Source organism: Aspergillus ruber (genome assembly GCF_000600275.1).
Source record: "Aspergillus ruber CBS 135680 unplaced genomic scaffold scaffold00032, whole genome shotgun sequence".
Classification (NCBI taxonomy): domain Eukaryota; kingdom Fungi; phylum Ascomycota; class Eurotiomycetes; order Eurotiales; family Aspergillaceae; genus Aspergillus; species Aspergillus ruber.
Genome location: NW_024467328.1, coordinates 156,896 through 178,304, shown reverse-complemented (window position 1 = coordinate 178,304; position 21,409 = coordinate 156,896). Strand labels below are relative to the sequence as shown.

At 49.7% G+C, this 21,409-nt stretch overlaps 7 protein-coding genes across 7 annotated transcripts; 4 read left to right on the top strand and 3 right to left on the bottom strand.

Moving 5' to 3' along the window:
- Positions 1 to 88: 88 nt before the first annotated feature.
- EURHEDRAFT_380851 (Arf family guanine nucleotide exchange factor SYT1) lies at positions 89 to 4,369 on the bottom strand (the record flags this gene model as incomplete). The annotated part of the gene is made up of 3 exons (XM_040779342.1): positions 89 to 2,547; positions 2,602 to 3,819; positions 3,910 to 4,369. The coding sequence occupies 3 exons, from the start codon at positions 4,367 to 4,369 to the stop codon at positions 89 to 91; spliced, it is 4,137 nt and encodes a 1,378-aa protein (XP_040635394.1).
- Positions 4,370 to 5,862: 1,493 nt separating this feature from the next.
- Positions 5,863 to 7,641, bottom strand: EURHEDRAFT_464292 (cytochrome P450; the record flags this gene model as incomplete). Its single annotated transcript, XM_040784947.1, has 5 exons — positions 5,863 to 6,320; positions 6,368 to 6,940; positions 6,996 to 7,375; positions 7,423 to 7,486; positions 7,539 to 7,641. The coding sequence occupies 5 exons, from the start codon at positions 7,639 to 7,641 to the stop codon at positions 5,863 to 5,865; spliced, it is 1,578 nt and encodes a 525-aa protein (XP_040635393.1).
- Positions 7,642 to 7,859: 218 nt separating this feature from the next.
- On the top strand, positions 7,860 to 8,905 carry EURHEDRAFT_405840 (NAD(P)-binding protein; the record flags this gene model as incomplete). The annotated part of the gene is made up of 2 exons (XM_040780415.1): positions 7,860 to 8,725; positions 8,782 to 8,905. The coding sequence occupies 2 exons, from the start codon at positions 7,860 to 7,862 to the stop codon at positions 8,903 to 8,905; spliced, it is 990 nt and encodes a 329-aa protein (XP_040635392.1).
- A 3,498-nt stretch (positions 8,906 to 12,403) lies between these two features.
- Positions 12,404 to 13,843, top strand: EURHEDRAFT_526086 (SDR family NAD(P)-dependent oxidoreductase; the record flags this gene model as incomplete). The annotated part of the gene is made up of 3 exons (XM_040786971.1): positions 12,404 to 12,694; positions 12,745 to 13,024; positions 13,098 to 13,843. The coding sequence occupies 3 exons, from the start codon at positions 12,404 to 12,406 to the stop codon at positions 13,349 to 13,351; spliced, it is 825 nt and encodes a 274-aa protein (XP_040635391.1). The 3' UTR covers positions 13,352 to 13,843.
- A 676-nt stretch (positions 13,844 to 14,519) lies between these two features.
- Positions 14,520 to 16,740, top strand: EURHEDRAFT_405838 (uncharacterized protein; the record flags this gene model as incomplete). Its single annotated transcript, XM_040780414.1, has 3 exons — positions 14,520 to 14,569; positions 14,620 to 14,761; positions 14,971 to 16,740. 3 exons carry the CDS (start codon positions 14,520 to 14,522, stop codon positions 16,738 to 16,740), a joined length of 1,962 nt encoding a protein of 653 aa, XP_040635390.1.
- Positions 16,741 to 17,124: 384 nt separating this feature from the next.
- On the top strand, positions 17,125 to 18,926 carry EURHEDRAFT_508126 (M14 family metallopeptidase). The gene is made up of 2 exons (XM_040785882.1): positions 17,125 to 17,578; positions 17,627 to 18,926. Exons 1-2 carry the CDS (start codon positions 17,180 to 17,182, stop codon positions 18,857 to 18,859), a joined length of 1,632 nt encoding a protein of 543 aa, XP_040635389.1. The 5' UTR covers positions 17,125 to 17,179; the 3' UTR covers positions 18,860 to 18,926.
- Positions 18,927 to 18,957: 31 nt separating this feature from the next.
- On the bottom strand, positions 18,958 to 20,808 carry EURHEDRAFT_380846 (dicarboxylic amino acid permease agtA; the record flags this gene model as incomplete). The annotated part of the gene is made up of 5 exons (XM_040779341.1): positions 18,958 to 20,269; positions 20,315 to 20,475; positions 20,524 to 20,530; positions 20,580 to 20,637; positions 20,682 to 20,808. The coding sequence occupies 5 exons, from the start codon at positions 20,806 to 20,808 to the stop codon at positions 18,958 to 18,960; spliced, it is 1,665 nt and encodes a 554-aa protein (XP_040635388.1).
- Between the last annotated feature and the right edge of the window lie 601 nt (positions 20,809 to 21,409).

The window sequence follows — 21,409 nt, the reverse complement described above, 5'->3', positions numbered from 1 at the left end:
GTATGGGGTATAAGCGTCATAAATGACAAAGGAAAGTAGAAATGGAAAACACAAAAAACAGAACACCTCAAACCAAAGCGGTGGTCGCTCATGCATTAACAGCCTGCTCAGGGGTACTGGCCTTCGTTGTCTCCTGCGTGGCCTGCTCAAGAGGATCAACGTCTTCGGAACCGTCGGGTATCGCCAGTCGTCCGTTCGATTTTGGTGCCCGTGGAGGGGTCTCGGTAGATGGGTGATCTCCGTTGCCGTTTTCTGTCGGGATCTTTTCGCCCCATTTGAAGATTCCAAGCGCCTCGGGAGCATCGTCATTCCCGCGGAAGCTCTTTGTTGCTGTGCTTGCACTACGCAGAGACTGGGGACGGCCGCCAGCTAATTCTGAGTCGGTAACGCTGGCCGTGGTAGGATCAGACCGAGGCTCATCCGACGACGGGGTAGGCTTTCGTAGCTTCAGTCGTTCTTCAGGTGGCATGTTTTGCCATTCGGATCCAAAGGTGACAACGGATGCCTTCTTGCCGTGGAAGTTGAAACTGGGCGTTTTGCGGGGAAGACCTTCATCTTCCTTTGTTGGCCCTTGATCCTCTCCGCCACCCGTAGAACTAGATACTGAGCCCCGTGTCTTCTTGTTCCGGATATGGTTGCCGTGGTGAGATTCCCGCAGACTGCGGTGCAGACTACGACGGGTGCGCTTAGACTGCTCTTCCTGTGGTGGTACGTGAGGACCGTCTGGGAGCTTCTCATCATTGCCATTCTTTTGCTCTTGTGGTGAACCATTAGCCTCCAGCAGGCCGGTTTCACGGAGGAGGCGCTCTTCATTATCGTCAACGCTTGCCTGAGAAGCCAATTTGGAAGCATGAGAGTTCAAACTTGAAACATCCATCTTGCTGCCTGAGCTGAGCACTGAAGTCTTTCGTTCCAGTCCATCCGCTGCTTGAACAGGCGAAAAAGGCGTCTGATCTTTCGCGGCATCTGCAGAGGCCCGTCTATCAGACGCGACAGATCTAAGACTTGGCCTCCGTTCCTCAATCAGCCTGGGCTGCAAAGACATCCTGTCGACATTCTCAGAGACATCTGGCAAAATAAGAGTGTCGTCGTTGATAGGAGACTCCGGTTTCGCAGTCAAATTCTGATTCGACTGGGCTGAATCGGGTCGAAGTGCAATGCTTGCCGTCGGAATCTGCAGGTGCAAAGACTTCTTCCGTTCCGCACTAGCTTCGATATCTACGCCCTCTTCGCTAAGGTCCCGAACGAGCACCTCGCGGTGGCATTTGGTGCGCCAGATATCTTGCCTTACCCATTTGAGCTTAGCAGCCATGCGGCCAGCCGCCATGAGGACCTGCTCCCTTGCTCTTGAATGTACGGGGGTGAGAATCTGTAGGTGTCGGGCATTCCGCAACAGATCATCGAGTTGTTTCTGACAAACAAAGAGTTTCTCATTAGCCTCACGAATCCTCTGCACCATCAGCTGCTGTCGGGCCGCAACCAGCTCATCAGAAACGTCGGTGTCAGGGTTTGGCGACGGTGGTTCTATGGTTCCAGGGGCGGACTGGCCGGAATCGGTACGACCCATGCGATTCCGCTGCGCATCATAACCGTTGGCGATCATCCCTCTTGTGCGTACACCAGTGGTCCTAAATGCCGAGGCGTAGTTGAGCTTTGCTATCCAATCGTTCATGTCCTCCTCACTGTTGGCCAGGAATATCTCCTCCAACGAATTGTGGCGAACAAACACAAAAGCGTGCTTGTGCTTCTTGTAACTGGAATCCAACAGAGCCACGGCATCATTCGTAGACATGAGGCCATCCGGACTGAAATCAGTGAGAGGTGGTTTGAAAATAACCGCCCGGCCACTGCCTTCCTTCTGCTGCTCCTCGGACTGAGAAATCAACGATTTCACCCAGTTGACATCCCGGAAGAAATAAAGCTGGGAGAATGTAAGGAGTGCACCCCATTCCTGCCAGGGTGACCTGCCTCGCTTCTTCTTCAGATCTTTCCGCCAGAGTAAGCCAACCTTTGCCACCTTGATGTCAACTAGTCCGGGATTCGAGTCGGCCGGATTTTGAAGACTTGCCGGCATGAATGCGTCCGGCCGGGAGCGCGCGGACACAATTTGCAAAACGCCAGTCTTAGCGAATGCTTGATGGAGGCTCCTCATATCAGATGGTCCCTCAGTACCGTTGCAGCTGTAGAATTCGTCGAGATCCATGACGTCCTTGAGACTTGGACGTAATGCATCGAGTTTTCCGTCCAGAATGAGTGCGTAGGGATCAACCGGTTCTTTCGACGGGCGACCAAGGTGTTCGGAGCTGGTGGATTTGAACAGTGTGCGTCGGGGTTTTACAAGATGACGCCCGTGGGGATTCGTGTCTTCGATGTGAATGAAAGGCGTATAGCAGATATTCTCATAATAACATTCCAAGATATCGTCCGCGATGCCTTCGCCGCGAGTGTTCTTGACATAATCCGGTTTCTGCATTTTTCGCTTATTGTTTCGGTTGAAGACATCCGTGTGCAAGATCAATATCGAAAATGCAATGAAATATGCCTGGTCTATAATATGTTAAGTTGCTGACATGTATAATGACAATAAAGGGAAATACGCACCAGAATGAGCGAATATCCCCGGATTGCACTCGTGATACCTGTCCGCAAACGCTTGCAAGAACCGGTCAATCTGCTGGGTCTCTTTTGGCAGTTCCATCTCCATCAAGAGCTTGCGAATTGCCATATCGATTGGATCCCCAAAGTACGAAAACCAACGCATGCACTTCCGCAGGGCTGTGAGATTGAAGTCCTCGCCTGACTGGGCCAGCAAGCCAGCGATAACGCCCTTCGGGAGGCTCTCTTCCAACCGAGCAAGATACGTGGCAGGGGTGTCACTTTCTTGCCGTGCCGGATATGATAGCGATTTTGTCGGCGTCGAAGTACCCGAAGTGCCATTGCGGGGTGCCGGAGGCTCGGAGTTCTGCCTCAACCGTTGTGGGAGATTGAAGATATCACCAAAGCTCTTGCGTCCACTTGTCGAGGTAGAAGTCCGGTTAGACGGCGCCATGAAAGGTGGCGCTTGATTTCCACCCTGGCCATCCGCGATGGAGTCCAAAGTCGACGATCGTGCTCGAGTCTCTGCCTGGTTGTGCTTCCGGTTCGATGAGAACGATGCAACTGAATGGGTGGAATTTGTTGATTCGTTCCGGATCATAGGAGGTCGCCCTGAGAAACCCACCGACGAACGGGTTGGCGATGGCATTGAAGAGGAATAATCCTGGCCGTCCTGAGAGGGTTGTGACCCTGGGGTTCCGTCGGGAACCGGGACTGGCTTGGAACCAGTTGATGGCGGGCGATCGAAGGTCGGTTTGGGAGGTAGGGGAAATGGGTTTCGGTTCCGTTTGAGGCGAGGCATGCGAAATCGTTTGTTGAAAGACAACGAACTATCATTGGGAGAGGACGCTAGGTGGTGACCGCCCTGCTCTCCTTGACTATGGTCGGAACGAGATGATTCAGAGAATCGGGCATCTGTCACGGTCGATGAACGGTAAGAATCGTTGGTGTGTTCTCGGCTGTTGCTTCGCGCTGATGTTGTTGACAATCGCCCCGGCTCCTCCGCACTGCCCCGCGGCGTCGACAGGGGATTTTCCATGTGAGAATCTCTTGAGTCTTGGGCACCATGTTTAGACGGAGGGGTGTCAGATGCGGGTTGTCGATCGGCCGTCAGATCCTCCATGGAAGGCCTTTTCGATGCGGACAAGATTTTGAACATGCTTTTTCGCTTGACAGGTTGGTCCAGCTCATGGCTCGTGGGTGCAGTAGTGATGATAGTAGGCGCTGTAAAGGGAAAAGAAAAAGGGGGGAAGACGGTTAGCTACTTGAACTAGCCGTGATAGTGAAAGAAAGGGAGGGTTCCACAACACTTACGTGGAGGCAGGGGAGGGACTGGGGGGGGCTTTTGCTCGGCCTTGGCGTAAGATTTGGACAGCTGGGGATCGGATGCATGACGGAGCCTCATAAAGCTAAAACGGTTCCTGCGTAGGCTCCCGCTTAATGCTTCTCCAGGTGATTGGGAGGCAGGGGAGTTTCCCGTGTTATTATTATTGTCCGTGCGATCTCCGGGCACCGCAAGATGGGAGGTGCGATTTTCACCGTTTGCAGCATCATCATCGTCATCGCCATCGCCATCGCCATCATCATCTGCACCAGTCAGACGAGGGGTACGAGGAGTAGACTCCGAGTGCCGGGGAACAAGGTTGGAGGTCGAAAGGGACGGGCGAGGCAATTGCTCACTATGACGGGATTGGGAATGCGAAAGATCAATCACGCTCCGTCGCTTGGAATCGGTGCCATCGGGAATGCCAATGCGCAAGCCTCTCCAAGGCATGGCTACGACGAGGACAGGGCCGGGTGGTGAGTGCCGCTATGCGATTCTGCTCCACAGCCTTGAGTCCATCCGAGGTACGGAGTATGTAGGCAGCTATAGAAGAAGTATTTTGGTGTGGTTATGCGTTTTGCGGAGGTGGGTCGTAGGTGCTTGTTTGTTTTCTTGTGTTCAATGCCAGCGAAATCCTCCTACTGTGCAATATAATTATACTCCGGAATCGTGGTGTCACAAGCGATACAGACGGGAAATTTTGCGCAAGGATCTTAGCGGGACGACGGCATTGCGAGAATCGAGGAGAATCGAGGGGAAAATTCGAGCAAACAACAACGACGGCGAAGGTATGAGACGGAGAAGACAACGGAGGGAACGATGGAGATTGGTAGTGGCGGTCGTAAGGCGGCCGTTGAAAGTCAAAGAGGGATCGAAAAGGGGAAGGGGCTGGACGGGTCGAAGCGATTGAGCAAAAAGCAGAATAAGACTTGATCAAAAAGAGGTGGTTCTCGGTAGAGTAGGAGCAAGACGATCGCAAGTCTTACATGCCTGTCAGAGCAATGGGAGAATAAGCCCGTAAAGTTGTGGGGGGAATGAGAAACGAGGAATTGCGTGTCGTGTTCTAAACTGGGGAGCATCAGTCACCATTCAGTCATGATTATTATTAGCTGTGGCCGTTAAGAAAGGTCTTGGCCCGTGAGTAGTGGAGGGGCAGTCGTGCTAACCGTGGGTTCACCCGGTCGGGACCAGTCGGAGAGTATCTAGAAAGTCTAGACTGACTGATAGAGACACGCGAAGAGAGGCGGCCGATTGGTGGTGATGCTCTGAGAGAGAGAGTGTGTGTAAGTGAGTGAGTGAGTGAGAGAGTAGGAGTGTATGATAGTATGGAGGAAGTGAGATTGAGAGATGAGGCACAGAGACGATGATGCAGCACGGGACCAGGCACGTGTTGAGGCTCCCCCAGCTTCATCAGCATCGCATCATTGCATCTTTCCTCAGTCAGGATGATGTTTTACACCCACAATGCCTTTAAACTTGCGGTTCCTGGTTCCTGTACTTTGCTACCATGGCTTACAGATACAAAGCAGGAAGTGACCGACACTTGAGGTAACCCTCTTTTCGTACTTGCATTCTATTCAGGGCCAGGATACACCCCTAACAGAGACTGCTTCAGTCTGCGCCTGTCTATGGAGATCCACGACACTTCTACGGCACTACCTGGAAGGTTTGAAACGCGAATTCTTCGTCTGTCCATGTCTGACGACTTGAAACGAATCTCTACTCGGGACCAGTGGCAGCTTCGACAACCCCCTACCCAAAAAAGGGATACAGAAAAACAAGGCAGACAACGGGGTACACACCGAGCGTATCTGTATGCAGGTAAAATTATGGACAACCGGAATACTGACAATTTATAATAGTTTACTATCACACAAGCTCAGCATTAACGCATACCCAGTCGCAATGCCAATGTGTCCAGGATGTTTTGAATTCGAACTAGACTACACCTCATACCGGCCAAATACTTCGTCCGCCTGAGCAAACTCTCGCTCAATCGTGCTCTTTCGTGCTTCAGACCGCGGAGTAATATTGACAGCAAAAGGCTTTGCACATCTCAAAAACCCATCCGTATACCCAGTATGCGGATCCGTATTGATCGGTTGTTCCTTCTTGGCGCGAATATCAAACGCCCACAGAATCTTGGCAATTGCCACGAATAACATCCGTTCCGCAAGATGGATTCCCGGGCAAATGCGTCGACCAGACCCGTAGCCAAAGTGGTCGCGGTTCTCTGCGTTAGCAGCTGAAGCGTATACAGGAGCGGGTTCTGTGCGGCCTTGGAACCGGAGAGGGTCGAAGACGTCGGGGTTGGGGTGTCTTGTAGGATCATGGTGCAGGCCCCATGTGTTGATGATAACGGTGCTATTTGCAGGTATGGTCATGCCATCGATAGTCGTTTCTGATTATGGTCAGCATATGTTATATAGCCTCGAGCGCAGGGCGTACCTTTGTTGCTTGCATGGGGAAACCCTGTTGGCATTACCGGCCGCCATCGCATCGCCTCCTTGACTGCCATGGCTACATACGGCAGACGAGCGTAATCCTGCCAATTTGGGGATGCGCCTTCACCCAAGACTGTATCAATCTCCTGTTGTGCCTGTTGCTGCACCTCCGGATAACAAGCCATGGCCTGGATAAATGCAATGGTCATGATCGACGAAGTATCCGACCCGCCCTCAAGCAGATTACCAACCATAAGATCAATCTCGTGACGGGTAAGCTGTAGTTTCTCTTGCTGATCCAGAATTCCATCGAGATAAGTATTCCGGGAGCCGGATTCCTCGCGTCGTTGCAACACTCGGTCAACCAGGGGGTTATAGAGATTGAGCATAATGTCCTCGACGCGGCGCGAGCGGCTCTGCCAGTTATTGAAAAGCGACTCAGGGATATATTTGAAGACTGGAAAGATATCAACCGGGGGAGTAGCGCCCATCTCAAATATTTCAGACATGCCGTCAAGAACGGCATACAGATCCTTCATATGCTTAGCTGATGGCGACGCCGTGCGGATTCCAAGAACTAGTTCACAATATCAGCCCAGTCTCCCAAAATTCAATTGCACCAGGGAACATACTCAAACTCATAACCACACTATTAGTATACCGCTTACAATGCAACATAAAATTCCCCGGCTGTAAACACATATCTCTCAACAACTGCGCCGCCTCAGCCTGCTGCACCACAACATGCTGGCTCTCACTAATGCCCTCGTTGAAGTACTGATGATACAAACGACGTCCACGCCGCCATCGCTGGTCGACATTCATGAACATGAGATGGTCGCCGTGCATCATGAGTTCGTCTGCGATGTAGAAAGGAGGGCGGTTGCTGAAGTAGGCGGATTGTTTGTCGACAAGCTGCTTGACTGCTGTTGGTGTACTAAGTACTATGGCAGTGCTGGGGCCGAGTTTGAGAGAAAAGATGCCGCCGTATTTGGTCGCCCATTCTGTGAATCTTCTACCATTAACATATATCTCTATGCGGGGTGGTGATGGACATACTTGAGATGGACTCCCGCCGGGGGTATTTGATGAAGGTTCCCAATAAGAGGGAGACATGGAGGGCCTGAACTGGTTCAATGGAAACGCCACTGCCTCATGGTACTGATAATACTAACCTGGTGGAAGACTCTTCGCTCTGGTCCCGGGCAGCTTCCCCGTGAACCCCCCGACAACCAAGACTACAACAAGAACAACGAAACACAACAAGGCTGTATACATCATTATTTACAGGAAAGCATAGCTCTCGACACTAGCGCATCGCAGACTATATACCCGGCGATCTGCCGATCAACCCTATGCAGGTGTACATCGGCTCGGATCCCACTTCAGCCGCAGGAAGAACAACGCGCGATACAAGAACCGATAAACTTATAGCTTCTCCGGCCAAACATCCAAGCAGTTGGCTATCTAGGTCGCATTCAAAGTGTCATACTAAAATGTCTTTGCCGTCGTTCCTCTACTCCCAAATTTTCGTGGGTCTACCCGTCCCCGATCATGACTTCACGGGCCAAACCATCGTCATTACCGGTGGTAGCACGGGTCTGGGTCTCGAAGCAGCTCGTCATTTCTTGCGATTGAACGCATCGCATATTGTCCTGGGCGTGCGGAACATGGAGAAGGGAAAGGGAGCCAAAAAAGACCTCGAAACTTCAACAAATCGCCCGAACACCGTCCGTCTCGAACACATCGATATGGACCGCTACGACTCAGTCAAGAACTTCGCCTCTGTAATCCAGAACACAGTCCCCAAAGTCGACGTCCTCCTGTTAAACGCCGGCAAAATAGCCGAGAATTTCTATCTAGCCGAAGAAGACGAGAGCACCATCACAGTCAACGTCGTCTGCACAGTTTTTCTGGGTCTCTTGCTTCTCCCCAAACTCCGCGATTCAGCATCCCCTAATGGTCCTATACCACGTCTATGTTTCGTAGCCTCCGACCGTCACGTCATGACCAACCTCCCCGAATGGAAAACAGAAGACACTTTCGCAGCACTCCGCGCCCAAACTGAATCCGGCGCCGATGATCGCTACTATGCCTCCAAGCTGCTCAACGTCCTCATGTTCCGCCAGCTCGCCGAGGAAATCACATCCTGCACCCCGCGAGTCGCGGTAAACGGCTTCACACCTGGGTACTGCGCTACGGCACTTATCCGGGAGACGCAGGGGTTCTGGGGGTGGCAGCTTTATGTGATGAAGTTGACGATTGCAAGGACTATTGAGGTGGGGTCGAGGACGTTGGTGCATGCGGCGAGTCTGGGATGGGAGGGGCATGGAAAGTACTTGAATGATTGCAAGATTGATGAGTGAGTTGTTTGCCTTGTAATATGATTGCAAGTATCTGGTTACTGACGGTTTATAGTGGCGCGCTGTCGTCGTTTGTACGCAGTGATGAGGGAAAACAGGCGCAGGTGAAGGTGTGGAAGGAGTTGCTAGAGAAGTTGGACAGGATAGCGCCTGGGATCTCGGAGAACTTGGCTAATTGAGCAGTATCATGAAATAGGGCTAGGTTGGTTAATTGCGATTGGCCACTTATATATGCCTCGAGTGGCCCCCTCCTGACTTGACACTACTCATATTTAATCTGCTGTTTTCTTGATATGCTGTCTTGATTTATTAATATAACTTGCAATTTCAGCTTCATTATATGGGTGTTACTTTGATCAAAGCATCCTGATCAGCACAATAGTGAATGAGAACCACACAATACTATAGTTAATACAGTGTGTATCCGCTCTTTATTATATGTCCTGTGACTGCAAGAATGTAAACCTTTCTCCCCTTTACTCAATCTTCTTCTTTTTTTTTACGCCTCCACCACCCTTATTATCTTTGTCTGACAGCTATGGCAATTTGTCTCCGCATTATCTTACGGACTTTATGGATAGCATTTCGATAAAAATGGGGCTACTTGCTAGTGATTAAAATGGACTCAAGGCAGAGAACGTGACCTTCGCGTCTACTGACTTATCAGAGCCACAAAACCCTAGTAAAAATATACAAAAATGCAAAACAACAGAGCCACATCAAAGTCTATACACCTAAGTGATGGCTTCTCGAAACGAGTGTTTGGATGTTGCACAAAAACTCTGCTACCATTCTTGTGAAACAAACCAATAAAGTCCATGGTATGTTCCTAGAGGATACAACAGTGGGAGCTGGATTGAGGGCAGCAAGCGTTGAATATTTGTGAGGTGCTTTCTGCAGGACCATGCGCCACCTCGGATCTTTTAGCGGAGACACTTTATCTCCCCAACTCCAAGGAACTATACGCCACCCAATCTATGAATCCCCCAGTTTGTCCATAGTTATCGAAGCCGGTGTGCCAGAGCCCCAAGAGCTCGGCTCTGGACTTAGAATGACGCAAATAAATGTTGTGTCCGGCCCGTGGTTGTGGAAAGCTGAGAGGTCTGGAAATCGAAATCGTCTCTGCGTTACCTTTTCTTATCCGACAAACACCCTGGCTACCGTTATTTTGTGTCATCTTAGTCGGTGGTTGTAAAACACCGATCATTCCTGGGGACCAGTATTGTGGTTCCGAACCTACTGGCTCTAGGCTAGGCTTGCCATATGGATCTCGCAATTATTCAACCATATGGGAGCGAATAGTTACAAACCATTTATCAATACCTTTCACGAGAAATGCCAGCAATGGATCCCTCAGAAATGCTGTTCTTCACCTACAGCGGTACTGGGCACAGCTGAATCTCAACAATCGGGATATGGGTGGATCTCCATTAGCTGAGTTCTTGAGCCAGGAAAGACTTCCTTATAGAAATGGTCTCTATTACCAGAGAAAGACCTTTGCGGGTCTAGCATCGCTACTCACTCCCACCTACGACCAAATGTACACGCCTTCAATTATCACGTCTGCCTAGGTACATGTCAGAATCTCTTGCATATTTTCCGAGGTGAATTCTTCACGCCACGCCCTTCAACGGGCTACGTATCAATATATGAGGCCCCGTAATATTGCTAAATTACGATAAATAGCGAAAGGGAACCCGACACACTTTTCTGAACGTACAGTGTGAGAGGGTGTTTTATGAGACGTGCGATGTCAACATGGCAGAATGCGAAAGGGCAGCTCGAGAAATCAGAAGGCGACAGCATATGAAATTGTGATAGTGGATCAAAAGGTTCCATCTATAGAGCAGGCACAAAGTCACTTGACAAAGTCAGTATACTGGTGATGGCCCATCGGAAATGTGCGCTTCGTCTCTCGCGAGGAGAAGCATAGAAGGCATTTGCATGAGCCACCCAGCTATTCCTTGGTATCAGAAAAGTTCTACAAGTTAAACAGAACACGTGAATCATACAACCTCCAGACCTTGTAAAGGATGCTCCAATATGATAATGGATATTCACCAGCTCAGAGAATGACTGGAATTCACTCGTGTTGGACGATGTCAATTTTCTATTGAACTTCCTGTTGCATACATTTCCTATCAGGATTTGTTCTTGATTGTGAGATTACGACAACTCGCAAGGAAAATCCACAGCGTCTTGGTCTAGTGATCTATTTTTGCCATCAGAATTGCATCTTTACTATGCATAAATGTATCATCTAATTGGTGCATTCCCCGACACACGAAGAAAATATTCTTCTGCTCATCCTTACTTATATCCAGCAACACAATTAAATCTGCTGCCCACGCATTTTCCAGCGCAATCGCGAAGTGACCGTGTCTCCGAACAACAGAACTACCGTAAAATCTACCGGTACCCCTGACCATGACCATCGAATTCGACAAAGTGCTTCTTTTCTTTGTCCCCAAAAGATTGGTTAAACGACTCTTCACATTCTGTCAGGATATCGAAGATAGATAACGAGCTGGAGGCTTTGTTTTGGCGCATGCCATGGCTAACTGGCAAGCAGCAGGAATTTATTTGAAGTTACCACATGGGGCAATGTAAGTTAGGATATGACACTTGTATAAAAATCTCCCTGGACATATGAATACTCCATGATATGAATCCAATAACCCGGGAGAGTCTACACTGATAGCTAGACACAGGCTATAAGGGATGATGCCACGCAATTTACCCCAGATTGAATACATCTCTCATAAGCGATGACATTTCAACTCCATCGTCAATTGGGCTACTATATCGGCCTTCTGCCCAGCCAAAGCCTATGGTGAGCCATGACTGAAACATGGCCTCCACTTCACGTGGACCTCGACTGTGGCTAGTCGGCACACGCCCATATGAATGTTGCCATACTGATTCGTTGGTCTTTTCATTCAGGTGGCCCGGTGAGGAGTCGCTTCGGCATATGCAGAATGCTCAGTGGTAATACAATAATCTGATAATAACATACAGAAATGGATTTATCCACCACTTCGTATGACGAAAAGGTGCTCAGTCCTCCATGATCAAAACGAGAACGACACTCTGGTTGAGTTGAAGACCAAAAGAAAGCATCCCAGAGCACGAGTACGTGAAATGAGCTTGGATGATGTTGAAATCTTTCAACATGAAAAGATCAACAAACCATAATGGGACATGGCATCAAGCCTTTAATCACATCGAGAAAGACCCGATCATCGGTAAACTTCCTCCAACATCATTTCCCCCTAGCATTGTAGCAATAAATCATAATAAAAATATACCCTCGGAAGCGCAGACAGACTAGTTAGGTATGGCAGAAACAGCTAAGTCCCGAGAGACCATAGCGGAGCCCTCAAATGACTAAAGATTCAGGCACAGACTAGCGGAAATCAGTCGATCTATTATTTCAATATAATCATAACAGAGATCTCATCTTAGCTGAAAAAATAAATAAATAAAATAAACTTTATCGCATGCAATAGTCAATGTCATAATGCATATAGTTCAGGCCATCTGAAAGCCTTCCACCCAAGTGGGATCCGAGCCGGCGGGAATCACTACGAACCCTAATATATGAACCAACCAATAACCCTACTATTCACAGTAATAGTACTCAGCTTTCGAGACTATTTTTACAGCCAAAAGCAACAATGGCTACACTAAACGGTATTGCTATTGTTACCGGCGCTGGCAGCGGTATTGGTCGGGAATGTGCACTGGGGTTTGCATTTGCTGGGGCGGCGGGTGTCGTTTTCGCGGACAGGAATCTTCCTGCAGCTGAGGAAGCAGCTGAGACAAGTCGTAGGATTTCCAATAATCATGATTCTTATCACGCATTGGTTATTCAGGTGGATGTGGCGGACCGGCAGAGTGTCGAGGGGATGCTCTCGCGAACATTGGAGAAGTTCGGGCGGGTGGATTATTGTGTTAATGCAGCGGGTGTATGTCCAACAATGGTGTTTGATAGAGCAGAACAAACTGACAGTCCTAGATGGCCATGCGCAGACCACGCAACATCCTTGATCTGACATCTGATGAATTCGATCAACTATACAACGTCAATGTCCGCGGCACGACGAACACCTTGCAAGCAATTGCCAGGCAAATGCAGAAACAAGATCCTTGCTCGGTATCAACCCGAAATGGCCCGCGCGAAATCGGTCGAGGCGTGATCGTGAACCTAGGTTCGATGCACTCACACATTGCAGCCAAGGATATTGCACATTATACTATGTCTAAGCATGCAGTCTTGGGGCTGACGAAAAGTGCTGGTTAGTTACAATTGAAGCTACGCATATGCCAATCATGATAGGACAAATATGCTAACAAAGTATACATATACAGCCCTTGACCTTGCTCCTCAAGGTATTCGCGTCAACAGCGTTTGTCCGACATGGGTCGATACGCCCATGATCGACGCCGTCGAAGGCAGCGAGCAGCTTCGGCTCATGGTCAATGACGTTGTACCATTGGGGCGGATTGCACAGCCAGACGAAGTGGCTGATGTGGTCTTGTTTCTGTGCAGTCCACAGGCTAGTTATGTAACAGGAAGTGGCTGGATGATCGATGGCGGATTATCATGTATGAGTAAACTCTAAATTTATATCGGTGAAGCGATCGGGATCTATATGATAAAGACTGAATCTGATCGACGTTGATGGATAGCTAAGCTGAACGCTGCGCAAGCGATCATGCCGAACCCAGCCCCGTACCCAGTATCCAAGCCAGCAACGGAACAACCGGCGGAGACCTCAGCAAGGAAAGGAGAATCCCTCGAGAAAATGATAGAAAAGTATGAATTTGCGATCCCTGGAGGCTGGCTACTTCCGGAGCAGAAAATGTTATCTGTCTTGTTTCGATCAATTGTTCCGTATCTCAGAATTCATTGACTTTATTTGGACATTCTTTAAGTTCAGATGTTGCAGATGTATTGCTCACCGTTTAATTGGCGGAGATATTTTCCATGAAAGTTCTCCAAGTGGATTGGACCAACCTCCATTGTTATAGACCACACCGTACGTCTGGCGCTCATTTCTAGTCCTTGGGACTCGGAATCAGCCTCGATTGCCCATATCCACCGTGCAGAGTTTATAAAATCCGTTACCCCATTCGGAGTTTGCTGCGGAAGACCTCCACAGCCATTATTATTACTTATGGCAATCATACGGTCCATCAGCTTCGGCTCCGACAATGATCGACGCATTGCGATGTACTGTACTGTGTATGGTGTAGTTCAGTAGTTCCATGAGGCTCGAATACTGAGATTTGAGTGTTTTATTTCCTCGAAGACGACGTCAAAATTGTAGTGCAGCTCTATTGCATGGTAATAAGGCTGCATATGCAGAGCGCAGCAACTCACATACTTGTGATGCTTCCTATAATTCCCATCGTATTGATCTGTTATATAGATCAATTTTGTTCCTGCACCGTATGCTGCCGAGCTGTTCGACGAGACCTACACGAACCCGACCTCAAAACAAAACGCAAGAGCCTCGGTGGCCAGTGCACAAAACAATGGCTCGGTATGCATTAACCCAATTCGGTAATATCTGGGCCTCTCAGACGTCATGTGAGAAGATATTCAACAGTAATCCACAGGCTATTGGTTCTAAATAACTTCCAATAGGCACGACAGCAGTGGGGAATATGCACCATTATCGATATAGACTCGATTAGTGCAAGAGCGACATCCGAGTCCAGGGCCCCGGGCAATGAAGATCGTGATATAAATGGAAGTGAAATCATTCGACGGGGGATCTGGCTTCCATGGCTCTGCCCATATATCAACGTGTTGCCGGGCGTAAATCCTCTATAGAGTAAGCACAGAAAATGGACGTGAATTGGGATAATTTACTCCCTCAGATAGCTTCAGCGCCAGCTTTCATCTGTCCGGTACCCAATTGCGGCAAGTCTTTTCTACGGAAGGGCCATCTGAACCGGCACCGTCGCAGTCACCGGCCATGTCGTCCTCACAAATGTTTCATATGCGCTCGGAGCTTTGCCAGAAGGTTAGTACAAATAGACTTCCGCAAATAATTGGAAATGGATATCGAAATTAATACATGCTAGTGACATCCTTAACCGGCACGTCCTCCTTCACAACGTCCCTCCCGAAGGCCCTAAACGAACCCTGCTTGCCTGCCAAACCTGTCGACGGCGAAAGATAAAATGCGATTCCAGTGAGACCTGTTCGACCTGCTGCAACCTGGGCGTTCAGTGCGTCCGACAGCCGTCAAGCGTACAGGCGGCTAATTTGACAGCAATAGAGTATGACACCAACGATGACACCGAGATATACTATGATGAAGAAGAGAAGGAAACGCCAAGTTTGAAGGTTTCTCATAACGAGCTAGCCATGTGCCAAGGCAATGGCAAGGAACTTTTGCCGTTTCTGGTAGACAATGATGCAGGTTGGATGGCCGAGGCTTCTGCACTGTTTCCAGAGAGTACAATTAATGAGGCCCCAATACTCAGCTTCGGCAATCTCGAGTCGCCGGAATCAGTGCCGAGCTTGATTTGGTCCCCTCAGTTTGACTGTCAATCGGAGCATACATCGTCTGCCGCAGTTTCTCAAACCTCGTCGAACACGTCTACACAATCCAGTCTTGATGATTTCCACAAAATGTGGCCCCATATACACCAACTCACGATACAACACGCACCATCATCCGGTCTGCTAGGTCAGGCCTTGCAATCCGTTGCTCATAATATCACAAATGTCCTTGACAATGTAAACCTAGATGAAATTGCATGTCGGCTTTTGTTATCGCATCCTACCAGGAAACAATCTTCACCTGTTTCCCTTTATGATCTCCAGGTCCTGTCTGTTGTACTCATCACTGCTGTTAGCCAGGAGATGACACCTGCTATCGCCACTTGGGCTGCTCAGTGGATTGAGATTGCTGTCAGCGCCATGCGCCGCCTGGGAATATTAATTGAACGCTCTTGGGAGCCGCCAAGTTGCTCATCGTGGGCAGATGGCGAAGCCTGGGTTCGAGGAGAAGAGAGTAAAAGACTCGTCTACACCATGCTTCGCATCGACACCTATCTCAGTATTATCACCGGCCGGCCCCCATCCCTTCGAGTCCAAGAATTGCAGCTTCCGCTACCCGTCACAGAGGATCTTTGGAGGGCACCGACGATCGCAGCCAGGCGACAACTGTACTGGTTTGAACCCACTGGGCGGGCTTGGACCACACTAAGCGCCATCGTGCGAGATAGTCTTATCCAGTCTCGGAATCAGATTGCTGGCACGGCTGGTGTAGCTCCTTTGTTACCAGCAGATAGTCACTTGGGCCTCTGTGCTCTCCAAGGAGAAATATGGGCGACGGTACAAGAGACATACAACCTCAGCCATGGAACGTTAGATTCCAGACCATCATGGCATGCACCTGAGTCTGTGCAGTTTTGGCATGACTATCTTGTACATTGGAAGACAATCCATCATGGACCTGAATCATCCTCAGCGCAGATCGACGACCCAACATGGAATAGCCTCAACACAATACAATTCCATCTGTGCCAGTTGACGCTCCATGCTCCCTTGTCGCTACTCGAGTCGCATCAATGTTGCACGCGCTGTCGTGCTGCGGACATCACAGCCATGCTGCATGATTGGGCATCGTCGTTGGAAGCTCGACGCGCGGTATATCATGCAGCCCAGCTGCAGCGTTTGGTTGACAGTCAGGCTGGGTTTGTCAATCCCTTGCAGTCCCCAGCACTTCTTGCAAGCTCTGTGGTCTTATGTAATTATGCTGCAGAAAACAGTTCCCTTCCTAATGGGAATCCTATCGAGCTGTGTCAGGAGCAAGTCTGCGGTTCGTCAGCTATTGAAAAATGGGTTCAATACGGAGGGCCCTCTATGGTTTCTAGGCGAATACTTTGTCCAACGAACTTACAAGGTCTGTTCGCATGGTGTCAAGAGCAGTTAGTGATGTTTCCACAGAGCCTGGCAAGGCTGCAGGCGTTCATGGCGATGCTATCATAGTTTTCGAAGTAGTGAATCAGAAAAACGCGGTTAGTCCCGTGTGTGTGGCCTAAGACCACTTCTCGTGCTGTGTTGTATCCTTTTCGCTTCCTAGCCTCTGAGGATAAAACTAGAAGGATAGAGGAGAGAGGTGGTAGAGAGAAAGAGAGCGAGAGGAAGACGGAGGGACTAGGCTAAAAAGGGAAGGTACCTGGTCTACTTGTGAATATTGACTACGAAATGTATAGATAACTCTCAATACAGCTAATTAAGGAAAATATGTATTTGTACCTTGAAGCAGAACATGAAGAAAGAATTGTTATGCCTGCAAAATGTAACCCTAGTATAGTTGCTGGGATGACTTCACCACCGCTTGCCGCCGACTCTTATCTTTCTTACATCTCACACACACTACTTTCTCCAAACATGACAAATTTCACCACTCGTTGATTCACTAAAAATGCATCTCTATCTCCTTTTTCTTCTATTCCTCTTCACCAGCCTCGTCTCTGCGATTCCCGCCAGTTCTAGCATCACCCCGCCACCTCCAGCCGAACCCGTCCAGCTTCTCTCGCAATCCCCCGATCCGTCGCGACCCTGGACCAGACTACGAGACTGGGCCATCGAGACTATCTGGAATATCCCAAGATCTCCATCGCAGCGACCATTGAAAGATACTGGTCGAAATCGCTCACCTCCATCTCGAGTATTGACGCGGTACGGCAGCGACGTCGTTCTCCGGTTTCGGGTACAACATGGCTATGAGGCAGAGGCTCTGGCGCAGGCCAGCGATATTATGTTCTTAGATGTGTGGGCTTCAACGCCAGAATTTGTGGATATTCGAATGGCGCAAGAAGTGGTGAGTCTGAATTTACACGGTTTGATGAATAAAGTGTTGACAGCATAGATTCCCTCGTTATTAGGCCTCCTGCCCGATTCCCTGCGAACCGCTTACACTCCCCTCATCGATAATCTCGCGGAATTAATATATGCCTCCTACCCAACGAAACAATCGATTGGCCTCGAAGGTCAATCCGGATTTGTGTCTTTCCGCCCACCAGCGCAGGTCGCAGACCTCTTCTTCCATGACTACCAGCCATTCTCCGTCTTGACGCAGTGGATGCGCCTGATGGCCTCCATGTTCGCGTCGCACACCCGCATAATCAGCATTGGTATTTCCCATGAAGGACGTGAAATTCCAGCTCTCCGTATCGGCGGAAAAAGCGACGCGTCGCCCGACTCGCCACGCAAAACGGTCCTAATTACGGGAGGTTCCCACGCTCGAGAATGGCTCAGCACCTCGACGGTGACCTACATTGCGTACCAATTAATGGCCCAATATGGGAACTCGAAGGATATTGATCGCCTGGTAAATGCATATGACTGGGTACTGGTACCTACTATCAATCCGGACGGCTATGTCTATACATGGGAGTCTGATCGTCTATGGCGAAAAAACCGTCAACCAACGAGCCTCCACTTCTGCCCGGGGATTGACCTTGACCGCGCTTGGGATTTCGGATGGGACGGCGAGTCGACGAGATCGAACCCCTGCGCCGAGACGTACGCCGGAAACGAACCATTCGAAGGCACAGAAGCGCAGCAACTCGCGCAGTGGGCACTCAACGAAACTCAGGAGCACAACACCAATTTTGTCGGCTTCATCGACCTACATTCCTACTCCCAGCAGATCCTCTACCCATTCTCCTACACCTGTTCGTCCATCCCGCCTACTCTGGAATCCCTCCAAGAACTAGCTATGGGTATGGCCAAGGTAATCCGCCGGACAACGCACGAAATCTACGATGTCACCTCGGCGTGCGAAGGGACAGTTACCGCCGGCGCCTTTGGTCCTGGCACCGATGAATTGAAGCGGTTCTTCCCGCGTGGAGGAAGCACAGGTGGAAGTGCATTGGACTGGTTTTATCATCAACTGCACGCGGCGCATTCGTTTCAGATTAAGCTACGGGATCGTGGGAGCTATGGGTTCCTTGTCCCGGCGGAGTATATTGTGCCAACGGGAAAGGAGATATTCAATGCAGTAGTGATGTACGGCCGGTTCCTTTTGGGTGACACCATCCAAATGGACGGCGCAGAGGACGAAGACCACGTACCGGAATTCTCAATGAGCACTTATTGATATCTTACTCTATAGTCACGACTTACGAATACACATAATAATGTCATAATTCATTCCATATTCCATGAAAAAACAACACTCTAAATCTAAACTAGAGTCTAAAACAACCAAGAAAGAAATTTCTCATAAAACCAACCCCCTGTTGGCTCCCTCATAGCCTGCGCAGCAAGAAACTCTGCTTCCTCTCGATCAATCTCCTCCTTGCCCGTCCACAAATCCGCCTCCTCGGGCTTCACTTGCTTACACCCCGTAAACACCTTATACCCGATAATCAGCATAAGATATAACGGAATCCCCAGATACGCCGTGATGAATGTCTTGTAGTCGAAACTGCCCCACTCGGGGCTGTGCGTGAAGACATCGTAGCTCTTTGTCAGCGCGATGATAATGCAGAAAACCAGCGCGAAGTACGAGCCAGCAACACCAAAGGGCGCGCGGAAAGCAAGATCGCTCTCAGGCACGTTCTGGGCTCTCCGTGCACGCACGAAGAATATGTGCGTTACTAGTAGCGAGATCCAAGTAAGCAGGCCGAAGATGGTGACTAGGTCGACGAAGTAGCCAAACACGGTTTGGGAGTCACTGCTGACGTTCATGTAGGCGATACATGCGATTAGCGAGCAGATGCCTAGGGAGTACACGGGGACGCCGCGGTTATCTGTCCAGGAGAGGAAGGCAGGTGCTTTTCCTTCTCGCGAGAGGCCGTAGATTGTGCGTGTTGCGATGTAGAGGTCTGAGTTTGCGGCGGAGAAGACAAAGATGAGGATACATGCGTTGAGGATGTGAGGGAGGACTGGGATGCTTGCTAGTTTGATGGCGACGACGAAGGGCGATGCGGCTGCGGAGTTAGAGTTGGAGGAATTTGTGGCGGAGGAGAGTTCGGGGGAGTTGTAGGGGACAAGGGTGCCCAGAAGGAGCACGCTGAGGACGTAGAAGAAGAGGATGCGGTAGAAGGTCAGTTTGATAGCGCGGGGGATGGTCTTGCGGGGGTTCTGGGCCTCGCCGACTGTCACGCCGACGAGTTCAGTTCCTAGGTATGCGAATGTTGCGGAGACCATTGTGCTCCAGAAGGCGTAGAAGCGGCCCGGGGCACCGTCGTCGATGAATGTGTTGAAGGCGCCGGGGTTCTTCCAGTATCTGAAGCCTTTCCGGTCGTGATCGGGCCCGCCACCTAACATGAGGATGAAGCAGAGGAGAATTAGGGCGACGATGACGATGACTTTGAAGGAGGAGAGCCAGAATTCGAATTCGCCGAAGAATCGCACACCGAAGTAGTTGATAAATACGATGACCACGAGGAATATGGTGATCCAGACACCGGGGTTGATGCGTTCGGTATCTACCCAGAAGGATATGACCATGGCGGTGGCGGTTAGTTGGTTGGGGGTGACAATGATGTATTTAAACCAGTATCTGTGTCGTTAGCAGTGGTTGAAACGCATGTAGGGTTGTACTTACGTGTAGCCTATGGCGAATCCTAGTGCAGGGTCACAGAAGCGGACGGAGTAACCGGTAAAACCAGAACCCAAGGGAAGCCAGGCGGCCATTTCTCCCAGACCACACATGACCAAGTAGACTATGAAACCGACAGCAGCGTAAGAGATGAGGATGGCACCAGGCTAGTCATGTTAGAGCGAAGAGCACATTGGTCTAGACGGCTGACTTACACCAGCTCTGTTTCTGTTAGCACGTCGCTTAATGTTGCATGTAGAGAGAAACGCACTTGGCTAGGGCTTCTCCAGTCCCAATGATCAAACCAGTACCAATGGCACCCCCAATGGCTGTCAATTAGCAAAATTCTTTCTCAACCGTGGAAGTAACCTACCAATCATGGTGATATGTCGGGACTTGAGAGCCCGATGAAGCTCGACATTGCGGTGCTGACCAACATCGCCCTCTTCAACGAGCTCATTCTTGACGTGAACATCAGAGGCTTCTTCTTTGACAGCCATTTTTCAGAGGCGCGTACACAGACAAAGGAGAAAAAGAAAAGACAAAAAACAAGAGGAAACAAGAGAAATTTAACAACCTTGACAAAGGCTGGCAGTCTCGTCCCGTGACCCGATGCACCCCGAGGTAAAGCGCGATATCGTGTTTGGTTCCTCCGCACATTGAATTTACATTATGTTAGTGAATTAGATATGATTCGACGCTCCCTGTCATGTACATATCCCCGTCCAATCAACAAGGGCCCAACGGTATCTGAGCCGTCCCCAGATATGTTCATGCGGCTTTCGCCGTGCCGTAGATACATTACTTTTTCCGTTTTTGGAAATCCCCGCATTCTTGGCGCCGAGCCGCTGTCAATTCCGCTGCCCAATTGGAGGGTGTTTGGAATAACCTTATCTCTTGGCAGCGGTCTTATCTCGGCGGGTGTGTGCACGTGATTGTATCCAGATATGGTTTTCGGATAATGATCGGCCCGATAGGCGAGTCGGGTTCTTCAGCCACTGTGGCTGTATTTAGATAGCTAAGCCTCGTGCGGTCCAGATAATTGACTCTCTAAAGGGGACGTACCTGTGCCCTTGCCTAGCTGAGCGTCCTAATCCGTTT